The sequence below is a fragment of the Kwoniella dejecticola genome, chromosome 5, assembly GCF_000512565.2.
Source record: "Kwoniella dejecticola CBS 10117 chromosome 5, complete sequence".
In the NCBI taxonomy this organism is placed as follows: domain Eukaryota; kingdom Fungi; phylum Basidiomycota; class Tremellomycetes; order Tremellales; family Cryptococcaceae; genus Kwoniella; species Kwoniella dejecticola.
This window is the reverse complement of record NC_089305.1, coordinates 489,572-501,237: the sequence shown is the minus strand read 5'-3', so window position 1 is coordinate 501,237 and position 11,666 is coordinate 489,572. Positions and strand designations below refer to the sequence as shown.

At 48.6% G+C, this 11,666-nt stretch overlaps 3 protein-coding genes across 3 annotated transcripts; 2 read left to right on the top strand and 1 right to left on the bottom strand.

Moving 5' to 3' along the window:
• Positions 1 to 1,963: 1,963 nt before the first annotated feature.
• Positions 1,964 to 3,873, top strand: I303_104290 (uncharacterized protein; the record flags this gene model as incomplete). The annotated part of the gene is made up of 6 exons (XM_018408030.1): positions 1,964 to 2,062; positions 2,159 to 2,650; positions 2,776 to 2,810; positions 2,886 to 3,153; positions 3,276 to 3,424; positions 3,606 to 3,873. The coding sequence occupies 6 exons, from the start codon at positions 1,964 to 1,966 to the stop codon at positions 3,871 to 3,873; spliced, it is 1,311 nt and encodes a 436-aa protein (XP_018263241.1).
• A 281-nt stretch (positions 3,874 to 4,154) lies between these two features.
• On the bottom strand, positions 4,155 to 5,337 carry I303_104289 (uncharacterized protein; the record flags this gene model as incomplete). Its single annotated transcript, XM_018408031.1, has 4 exons — positions 4,155 to 4,334; positions 4,441 to 4,518; positions 4,636 to 5,158; positions 5,276 to 5,337. The coding sequence occupies 4 exons, from the start codon at positions 5,335 to 5,337 to the stop codon at positions 4,155 to 4,157; spliced, it is 843 nt and encodes a 280-aa protein (XP_018263242.1).
• A 1,155-nt stretch (positions 5,338 to 6,492) lies between these two features.
• Positions 6,493 to 11,453, top strand: I303_104288 (uncharacterized protein; the record flags this gene model as incomplete). Its single annotated transcript, XM_018408032.1, has 17 exons — positions 6,493 to 6,875; positions 7,125 to 7,994; positions 8,061 to 8,123; positions 8,187 to 8,319; positions 8,384 to 8,441; positions 8,501 to 8,576; positions 8,636 to 8,984; positions 9,042 to 9,134; positions 9,320 to 9,421; positions 9,474 to 9,510; positions 9,569 to 9,667; positions 9,722 to 9,854; positions 9,931 to 10,130; positions 10,197 to 10,521; positions 10,595 to 10,758; positions 10,825 to 11,322; positions 11,398 to 11,453. 17 exons carry the CDS (start codon positions 6,493 to 6,495, stop codon positions 11,451 to 11,453), a joined length of 3,639 nt encoding a protein of 1,212 aa, XP_018263243.1.
• Positions 11,454 to 11,666: the final 213 nt, after the last annotated feature.

Below are 11,666 nucleotides of genomic sequence, written 5' to 3'. Positions count from 1 at the left end.
GCTATGTATATACGTGTATACATCAGAATGAGGTTTTCAGGCTTGACTATGTGATACGTTTTCGCCACCGCGTGATGGGTTCCTCAGCATGCTTCCGACCTTCTTGAGGTGATTCATCAACCAATCAATTGATACATTTGCACGGTCTACAGCCGCAAATCGCTCCTCCAGACTCGCACCCGCACCTACGAGAATCATGTACTACATCAACTTCGCACACCTTCGGATCATGGTGAAATGAGAAAGATTGACTGACCGTGGATTACCACACGATGGGATCCGCTTCACCGCCGAAGGACCTGAAGAAATTGGGGAAATGGGCGAAATGATTGGGGATGGGTTTTGGGCAACAGAGGGCGATCGAGGTTTGGGTGGTGTTTGTTGCAAGTCAATCTTCTATATTTATGTTTGCGATTCTGGTGTCAGCAGACTACTCCAGTCGTATGAAAGCTTGCTACGCAAGGAAGATCAGTGGGTTGAGATTATTGACCAGCTTACAGCTACCATCGTAGATACACCTATAACCCCTGCCAGGCGCTCATCTTAGTCTGGGTCGTTGTTGTCATGAGGCTGGTGGGTCTAGGGTTGATTGACCAGGTGTTTTCAGTCTCGTAATTGTTTCTCGATATCTTCCAGTGATTGGTCAAGGTAGGTAGGTGGGAATCAGTCGACCTGATGTAATGCGAGTGATGTACTGTATTACTGTCTTTCTGGATAGGCTTTATATGTTAAGTTTTACGATGATTGACTCCATTATATCTCTCAGTATTCGCGTCATCATTCACAAGAAGTGATATCAATGAGAGCCTCTATCATTCTAGGTGGATTTCAGTTGGTTGAGAGAAGTTAATCCCTCAATTGGATCTTCTCTCACACGTGCCTGACCGTTTTGGAGATTCCTTTGATACGTACACGCACTTGATCGCTCTTGACCGCTCAAGTGTGCTTGGAAGGCATCAGCTGTAGAGGCATCAGAACCAGATCGACGTATATGTATTCCGAGTACTGTTGATACAAGACTCATCTGAAAGGCAGAAATTGATGTTCAGTTCGGAGGAGAGGTCAAAGCGTCGATGGTCAGTAGGCGTTACCGCCGGCTTGTCGGAGAATAAATTGTTTATCGATAGCCCTTTGAAGCCCAGACAGCTAGTTGTAGGTAGTCACGACCCTTTGAGGGTGAACATAGGTAGGCAAGCTGGACCGCTAGCCAGTAGGGTCACTCTTTCGTATCCTTGACAATTTCAGTATATTGCGCATTGAATTGATCCAGCAGTCCGACATCCGAGCCGATCTCGTAACCCGCATCACAATTCAGGAACAACGGCGACGCCGATTACGCATAAAACCAAAAAACGGTCACCTCTCAGACGATGCTACGCTAATCAATGATATATCGTACTTTCTTCTCACATCAGAATCATTTGCTACCCCATAGCTCTATATATAGTCTTGGCATATTCGAAGCCCCGCTCTCATCGATCGACCAAGCCAAACTCGCATCCGTCACGCAAAGACACTTGAAACAAGGTCAACAGGTAGACAGGAAATACTCCCGCTCATATATTTATCCTTTTTGCATCGCCTTGAGATCGCCCTTCCTCAGATTCTAGGCAGCTTGGCAGTCACTGATTGTAGTCAACGAGCCAAGCCAAGTCAGCCAGGGTAAGACAAGACAGGCAAGACAAGAGAAACCGACCACGTCGCTCTAACCTTTGTCTTCTACCACCTTATCGATCCGCAGCATAACATTCCCGCATCATATCTGGAAATCGAGGACATACACCAAAAGGACTTCGTCAAACTGCGATTCACTAATAACCACTTTTTACCATCTACACCGGCTATCAGCAGCCCATCGTTACCTCCTGTCCAGTCCGCAAATACTCATCAATATAATAACAGAGCAGCTGACTGGCTGTTCGGCTCGAAGAACGGAGGCGAGCAGGACTGGGCTGGATTCCCCATGAGTGTGTTCCGTGATTCACCCTTTTGGAACAGCGATCATGGGCCTGGTCATGGGAGGGAGTATGTCCCGATGACGGTGAGAGAGGGCAGGACTCAGGTGAGTTGAGCTTCTAATCTTCCATTGCTTTCGCCAGCGTTGCCCAAAACACCACTGGCTAAAAATGGACGTTCAAATTTCCATTTGTTATTGCAGCCTTACTACCGCTCGCTTGCTATACGGCTCCTCCCTTCTCTCCTGATCTTCGGCTTCGGCATAATCATAGGCTCGAATCACCCTTTATACCTCTCCATATACTCGCGGCGACCTTTATCACCCTCTTCCATCCTTCCTCCAGCTTTACCGCCTGCCCCGCCCGTCTCCTCTACATCGTCGCTCGCTTATCTACCTGACCCGAAAGAGGATATACCCAATCTCGTTCATTACGTCTACGGATTATCGGACGAACCGGACCAACCTGATTTCCCGTACTTCGCCTACCTAGCAATAAGGTCAAGTTTGTTAACTTTGCAACCGGATGAGGTCTGGTTTCATTGTATACATGAACCTCATGGGTACTGGTGGGATCGTATAAAATACTATGAGGGTTATATGGATCCTTCGACCGGACAAGTGAAGGGTTTGGTGAAAGTTAGAAGGGCGAGAGATGTTCAGTGGATTGGGAAGGACAAGAAGCCGGTAACGCATGTGAGTATGATGATGCCTTACTGCTACCATGTCCCAATTGCCTTTACATTCCCTTTCACCCAATTCGCCTCGTGTGCACTAGTTCAAATAGGTTGAAGCTTCACGACTAATGTGAGACTTGCTAGTTCGCTCACAAGGCCGATATAATCCGCCTAGAAGTGTAAGTAGCAGGCCGGTCTCACCATCTTTCAGGTCTAGACCGTCGTCGCATTGCTGACTATGACGCAATACTCAGACTGCGAGACTACGGCGGCATATATTTGGATATCGATACCTTCGTCCTTCGCCCATTTGCAACCCATGGACTGATGCGGCAAGACGTCGTCCTAGGCATGGAAGCACATGGCCTGACGTACCTTCGAGGAATCGGCGGGGACGAAGAGATGAATCCGAAAGGACTGTGTAATGCTGTTATCGTAGCAAGGAAAGGAGCAGAGTTCATCGATAGATGGTTGACGAGCTATGAAGGGTTCAGAGGCGATAAATGGACTGAACATTCCGTTGTGAGTCCAAGTCCGCTTGATAAGACCTACCTCTCCTTTGAGGGCCCTGAGGCTTTAGCGTACTGCGAATTCGATGCCCAAACGAAGGGAGTATAGGCTCAATATCTTATGTGTCATTTCAGGAAATGCCTTGGACACTAGCCAAGATGTACCCAACGTTACTCACTATTTTGTCTGAACGAGCGTTCTTCTGGCCGTTGTGGACAGACGATCATATCCATGCGGTGTATGAGACTACCGAATATGATTTTGAGTTATCCGGGCAACTGGCGTGAGTATCCGTCCCCTTTTCCTTTTCCCTTTTCCTTTCCCCCTTCCTGTGCATCTAAAGGCCTCGCAAGCGGGTACATCGTGATGGATCGATCTCATTTGTCCTTTTCTGGATTGCATACGACGGAAGTAGCTCGAGTTGTGCTGTACTGAAACTGCCTTTTTACGATATTCTCATTCAGGTACCACGCATGGGAATCGAAAGCTCGTCCATATCTCTCAGCTTTGGACCCTACGACGATCCATCAGATAGATACATCGTTCACGCGCATGGCTCGGCGCTTTGTCGAGCCGGACGAAGAGCGCCGGTGGAAAGCTGCTGGAGCGAAAGACGGAGCGGGCGAAACAGGGCTGGACAAGGGCGATGAAGAGGTTGAATGGGAAGAGGTGCAGGGAGCAGGAGGTGGTAATCGAAGAGGCGGTGTTAGATGGAGTAGGGAAACCACTTAGATGTACACTACCTAGAGTAGGGGGCTGCTCAGGGTATATTACTATTGATATTGGACATGTACGCACTCGGATCTCAAGCAAGGAGTTTGCAAAGCTCTGAATGTGATATGTAGTATCAAACATACCGCTAAATTTCTGTGCTAAGCATGAGTTTGAATTGGGATGATTGAAGTGGGGAATAAGACATCTCGTCATACGATGTGGAGGTGTAAGGTGTTTGTCTATTCTGAGAATGCATACTGGACTGCACCGACTGACGGTCTGTGCTCGAACACTTGACCTTAACGACCCATCCATCCACCGTCGACGACCAAGGTTTCACCGGAAACGTAGTCTGATGCCTTTGAAGCTAAGAAGACGATGGCGCCTTCGAAGTCGCCAGGCGAACCCCATCGGCCGGCGGGGATACGTTCGAGGATTTGTCGGGATCGAACGGGATCAGCAATGAGAGCTTCGTTCATCTATAGATGGAACATCACACATGACAAATCACAATCGTGAGAGACGTCAGCTGGCTATCAGCTACCACGAACGAACGATGCTTTCGCGGAAGAAAGGCTGACTCACGTCAGTCGCAATGTATCCTGGAGCAATACCATTCACGCAGACTCCTTTTGATGCCCATCCGTTGGAGAAGGATTTGATCTGGCGCGGGGAAAATTCACACAAATCAGCTGGGTTGCCTAAGGAGACATTTTATCTCGACAAAGACAGACTAGACGACTTATGACATATGGGAGAAAATGTTCGATGTTCACTTACGATACCCTGTACACCGTGTTTGGCAGCTGCGTACGCCACGACGTTCAACCCTCCTTGGTAAGCTACCAAACTGGAGATATTGATGATCTTTCCTCTTCCTCTTGGATTTCCATCGACTCCTCCTTGGGGCACAGGCTCCCCCGCCACTCCTCCTCGGGACTCTAACATGTGTTTCCCTGCATCTCTGGTGATGGTGAATACGGTATTCAGATTGACTTGAAGGACTTCTTGCCAATCTGAATCGGGGAAATTCTCAACCGGATGTCTCCGTTGAATACCACCGCAGTTGACCACTATGTCCAGCGTCCTGCCCAGTTCACCGACGACATGAGGTATAAGCTTGGCGACTTCCTCCGAGGAGGCGAGATCGCAGACGACGATATCGGCTTTACCGCCTTGGGAAGTGATCTCGTCCTTCGTACTGGTGTTGGTGTTGTTTCGCTGGACGAGGATGATGTCTGCGCCTGCTTTAGAGAGAGCGAGAGCAAGGCGGGCACCGATACCTCGGGTAGCACCTGTCAAGCTGGTTACCGCAGGACGATATTAGCATTGAGACCATACTTCCCACATGAGGATGAATGCCGAAGGCTCTACCGGATGTTTCGGAGGCTGCGAAGAGAATCAGTGGGATAAGACTTACAGTGCGGTCTTGCCTTTCAGGCCGAACAGATCTTCAATATAAGATGAATAAGATGAAGACATTGTGTTTTTGCTCCGAATTTCTATAGTTGTGAGTCAGAGGTATAGATAGCAATCAATTCAGCTTGTTATATATATGGTTATATGTTCTCCTACCTATCGTGCTGTATATCCGCCCATCTCCTTGAGATCGAGCTGAGAGTACTCGGGCGGAGATGGTCCCACATCATGATGGAAATTCGAGACCGTTCCGGACCGATATCCGGTGCATACCGCTATCAACCGTCACGCGCGACATCCACATGCCAGTCGCGTGGATCTTATCCCATTTTCTGCTGGAAAGCTAATTAGCCTTTGTGGACAGCGCTGATTGGTCGTTTGATTATCCCGAAAAATCAGGAACGAGCTACAGGAATTCTTAACCCACCCCTTACGCGCTCACCAAGAAAAGAAAAGATTTTACACGCTACCGCATCTTATGACGTGTGAAGAGATACGTGCGAAGAGATAACAAATACTCGTACCGAATACCAAGAAGATACGCTTTGGACGGACGGACGGGTATACCGTTATCTGTAATCTCGTTAAAGCGGTCAAGTCGATATGAAGACGTCAGCAGAAACCGATAACTGATTGGCGGACAAGCAATCTGACCATCGCGCCTGGACTCGCACTGGACGCTCCACTCTCTTGGTCGCTGCTTCGCCTGTCCGAACACCATAACCTGTTCAAAGCTGTCTCTGAGTCGAGACACGATTGATAAGGAAGTGCAACGACAACGACGGGTGACCTCCTGTCAAGAAACAATCATCTTCCGTCAACAACAACTGTTTAGTCCCGCCCATACCATCCTTTGGCTCCTTTGAGCTTTGTCCCAACACGCCAATCAATCAAGATCCCTTTCTGTTCTCTGCATCAATCCGACCCGAATCAGCTTCCAATCAGTCTAGTCCGATGACATCAATCAATCGACAAATTCAATTAACTCAAACATCCTAAACATAATTATCAACGCACAGGCCTACAAACCATTACCATACAATCATCGGCTTCAAGCATAGCATAGCATACAGCACATCTCACATTGCATCGCAGCATCCCAGTCTCCTTATCTGAATTGTCTTATCCCGCCGGTGTTGTGATTTCCCGTTCCTAGACTGTGTCACAGTCACAGGTCCCTCAACGTAGTACGTATATCATTCAGCGAATTCAGCCAAGATGCCAGCTAGGGATCCAGCAACTTCACCCAACTTGCCTTCGACATTACCTTCTTTCTCGCATGCTTCTGCTTCGAATGCATCATACCTGCCTACCCACCAAGCTCAATCGGGAGCCGGTGGTCCCTTGTCGCCTTCCGCTTCGTCGATATCTGAACCGCCGGACACACCCGATCATAGCGCACAGGGGAGTAATAGCTATTTCTCACAGATCATCAGACGAGTCAGTATAGGAACTCACCAACAACGTCCGACTATGAGCACTAGTGCTATGGATAGTGATATAGTCGTACCGTCAGCAGCAGGGGGCGGAGGTCTGCATTCTGGTAGGAGGATAAGCGGTGATTATCATTCGCATTCGAATGTACAGCAGAACAATGATGAGTGAGTCACCTGATACTCCTTTGATCTTATCTCCCATCATTCTTCCTCGCATTTTCACTGTCAACCGCGCCGCAATCACATATATGAGACATAGCTCAGATGAGTCAACATGTCGTCATAAGAATCTGGTATCATCCGTCTTATCATTAATTTTAACGTGTATGCTTTGAATAACATTCGCCGGTCATTCACCAAGCAATGAACATAACGTACTGTCATCAAAAGCTAACCTTCCTCCTCTTCGCTCAGGCGCTCGAGCTACGCACCTCATAATCATTCTTCCAATACTCCGCAATCTATTCGAGATTCCACCGCTCGACTGGCGTCCATGTCATTTTCCTCTCGACCTAGAGCAGCATCAACTGTATCAGGAGGAGAGTCAAGTATCAGTCACTTCCAAGCCTCGGTCTCGCCTCTAGCGTCTCGAAACGTCGCACCTACCTCATCGTCAATACCCAAAAATCAACCATCCAAACCGATACTCAACGGTAAAGGGTCCAGACCAGCCAATCCAAGTCACCTCAATCCGGCCGTAGCTATAGGTCAGAAAACATCTCCTTCTTCAGACGAGTCGAACGGCGGGTTTGGCGGTTCACCTTACGCAGGACAACGCTCAGGTTTGAGCATGATGATCGAAAGAGCCAAAGAAGCTGCAGGCTCAGACTCGACTACCACGGCCGAGGATGACATCGCATCTCAGCCTCGCCGAAGACCTTCCGTAGTCGAAGTCGATGCCGAACGAACACCTGTACCCTCTCGCAAACCATTGATCGAGGTCGATTCGGAAGCAGTCTCAATTCATTCTGGAAGCCATCACTCTAGAGCCGCTTCGGCATCTTCGCTCAGGCGATATCTTGCCGACGAAGTGAACAGAGAGGATATCGAGCGTGCCGGTGTAAATGAGAATACTCCTCTTCTAGGATCAGGAGAAGGCAAGAAGAAGAGATCATGGGGTGGTCAAGCTTTGTCAGATGCCAAGATATGGAAGAACAGTCTGAGAAAGGTCTCAGCCAAAGATATAGCTAAAGGAGCAATTGTGGAACCCATCAAGACCATCCCCTCAGTCGTACTAGGTCTATTGCTCAACGTACTGGATGGAGTTAGTTACGGTATGATCTTGTGAGTTTGGACAGGTGCCCAACCCTCGCAAGCTTTTTCTCCGCTCATGTCATTGATGCCGAATAGGTTTCCTGCAAATGCCGTTTTCGTTGATTTCGGGTCCTTGGGTGTATCCATGTTCTTCGTGTCGTGAGTGTGAAGGTCACAGGTCGAGGAGCGACTTGCCGGGACTGACGATCATTCTGTTTGCAGCTGCATAATTTCCCAATTAGTATTCTCATTAGGAGGCAGTATCTTCCCAGGAGGGAATGGTTCAATGATGATCGAAGCTGTGCCATTCTTCCATATCTTGGTGAACACGTTTGAAGCTGTAATAGGTGATGACGTGAGCAAGCTGTACCCTCGACATGATGGTATGAATTGCTGACATTACCTCCACCCTCCCGAAGGATCAAGCTATCATAGCTACTACCATGGCTGCTTTTGCCTTCAGCTCGATATTGACCGGTGACTCAGGCTCGCAAACAACGTTGCAGAAGATGACGAGCTAATATCTCAACTCACAGGTCTTGTCTTCTTTGCTCTCGGTGCTTTCAAATTAGGAGGATTGATAGGGTATTTCCCTCGGCATATCCTCGTCGGGTAAGTCCTCCTTCACAGGATGCTGATGCCCGTAGCGCTGATTTGATGTCTTCTTGAAGGTGTATTGGTGGTGTCGGTGTATTCTTGATCGAGACTGGTTTAGAAGTCTCTCGAGGACTGAAAGAGGAAGGATTCGAATACCATTTAGCGACACTCAAGCTCTTCTTCGAATCAGGTCACATGATCGCCTTATGGACAATACCATTAGCTCTCGCTATCCTGCTGCGAATCATCACTCACTTTTACCACCATCAACTGATCTTCCCGGCATATTTCTTCGTCGTCCCTCTGATCTTCTATGCGGTCGTGCTGATCGGAAGATGGGACATGGGGTATCTGAGGGAAACAGGCTGGGTTTTCGACGTCGGCCAGAATACCCAGAGCTGGTGGAAATTCTATACTTACTTCGTATGTCCTCCTACATGCGTTCCTTGTGATCACCAAGCTGATCTGGTGGATGCGCAGGACTTCCGGAAGACTCATTGGGAGGCTTTCTGGGCAGCTATGCCCACTCAACTCGCCTTGGTCTTCTTCGGTATTCTGCACGTACCGCTCAACGTGAGTTGCTGCGCTCGATTCAGCTCGCACGTCTCCGTGATGCTAGTCACCAAAGATATGTTAGACTTCTGTAGAGTATACGTATTCACAGTAGATACCTTATTTGACTTCTGAGAGACTTGCCTTCTCCCCTCGATCTAGGCCTTCGAATCGAGAGTAAAGCTGACAAACATTCCCGAAATCAGGTGCCTGCTTTGGGTGTCTCTTTAGCTGAAGATAACGTAAAGCTGGATCGGGAATTGGTCGCTCACGGATTTTCGAATGTTGCTGCTGGTTTGACCGGTACCGTGAGTCGCCTCTCGGGCGCTCCCAACGATGTCATGCTCACGTTGCTCAAAGGTTCCAAATTATTTGACCTATGTGAACACGGTGCTCTGTAAGTATCCGAAAATGATTACCTCTTCATGAGACCCTGCGCTGACCTGAAACTTTAGTTTATCGAGTTGGTGGCGGATCGAGATTATCCGGTTTAATGCTCGCCGCTGCCACAACCGCCGTGATGATGGTCGGACCCTCTGTCATCGCTGCCTTGCGTGAGTCACCTTTCACCAGCTCCATCATGCATCGAGCTAATTGAGTACATACAGCTGTGATGGTGGTTGGCGCATTGATCTTTGTGTTGGGGATCGACCTGGTCATCGAAGCTGTTTGGGACACGAGGAACCGAGTGAACAAGTGGGAGTACATCACCATCTGGGTTATTGCTATTGGCATGACAATGTACGTACCTTCAACTTATTAGCAAAAATCCCAATTTTCACATCAGGCGAAGACAGCTGACACGGCATCACCGCAGCTTCGACTTCGTCATCGGTTTGCTCCTCGGTGTGATCCTAGCATGTATCTTCTTTGTCGTGCAGAGCTCGCGAAGGCGAGCCATTCGGACCGTCTTCAGCGGCGCTACAGCTCGATCTACTGTCCGAAGACCCAAGTCTCAGCGGGAGTTCATTCAACAAGTCGGATCGCAAACCTACGTCATGAAATTGCAAGGATTCCGTAAGTCCATGATCCCATCTAAATGTCATGTCGCGATGTCGCGCTGATTCGGTGCGAGGCGTGCAGTGTTCTTCGGTACGATCACAGCTGTTGAAGATGAGATCAGACATTTGTTGGATTTGGCGAAATGGCAACACAATCCTATCCGATTTCTCATCATCGATCTTCATTTGGTCCACGGAATGGACTTTTCCTCTGCTGAGGCGTTTGTCCGTGTACAACGACTTCTAGCTGCGAAAGACGTGCTTCTCATCCTCTGTGGAGCTGCACCCACCGGTCTTGTTGGTACCGCACTTCAGGCTGTTGATTTATGGGCAGATCGGGAAGGGACTCGAGTTGAAGTTTTCGTCGGACTAAACGATGCTTTGGAATGGACCGAGAATGCTTATCTGTGAGTCATGCTCTCTGCGCAGAGGCTCCTTGACAATAGGGGAGTTGCCTGTGATGCTGATGGAGGTATAAAGAACCGCATTTTACGAGAACCAGCGCCTGTTGGATCAAGAGGCTACAGCCCAAGTGATAGATTTCCCCAAGATCGCTAAACCACCTTTCTCACTTGCCGAGTCGTTCCAAAATTCCCCAAGACGTAGCCATCTAGTCAAAGCAGGAGGAGACACCTTACCCAGATGTGAGTGAGCGTCTGTAGGCTGCAGAAGACACCGGGGCTGATTAATGAGACCGTCGTGTCGACCAGCTGCATTCCCTTCACCACCTAAACCTGAGCCTTCGGAATTACCAGACGTGTCAATGGTCCAACCATTACCTATCCTTTATCAGACCTTCGAATCATATCTATCCACCGGCGAATCAGACTCGATCTCGAACGAAGATGAATCTGCCAAAGCGATCTCGACTTTCTTAGAAAGCTTGGTCCCGTATTTCAAGAGAAGAGAGATCACTTCGGGAGGTGTACTGTGGAAGCAGGATGAGGTGGCTGATGGGTTATACTTGATTGAATCTGGATGCTTGAGAGCCAACTACGCTTATGACGATCATACGAAATCGGTGCAGGAGACTATGGTAGCTGGTACGATTGCTGGAGAGCTGTCTACATTGAGTGGGATAAGAAGGAATTGTACGGTCATAGCGGAACGTGATTGTGTTCTGTGGAAGATGACGCAAGAAGACCTTGAACGATTGGAGAAGGAGGACGGGGCAGCAGCTAGGAGATTCATCAAGATTGTCTTGAAAGGTGAGCAGCGGTTGTTCCTCAGTTATCCCGTGGGGAGATCTCGAAGCTGATGGATTTGGTCATTTGTTCAAATAGCTGTTGCTGAAGAGCAGGAAGTGTTGAGCTCACACTTGATAGCTGTGTTGTCCTAAATATCCCCGAAATTATCTAGGCCGACGCCGCCCTTTGGGGAACGTTGAGAGAGGGCAATGCAGAAGTCAACGTTGTTCGTGTGCGTGAGGTGGGATAGGCTAGATGTCAACGACTCGGCGCTTCTTTGCCAGAGAAGAAGAGAAAGAAAATATCAGAATAGTAGGATTATCAACTCGGATTCGAGTCACAAAAATAGAAAAAGCAGTTGTATC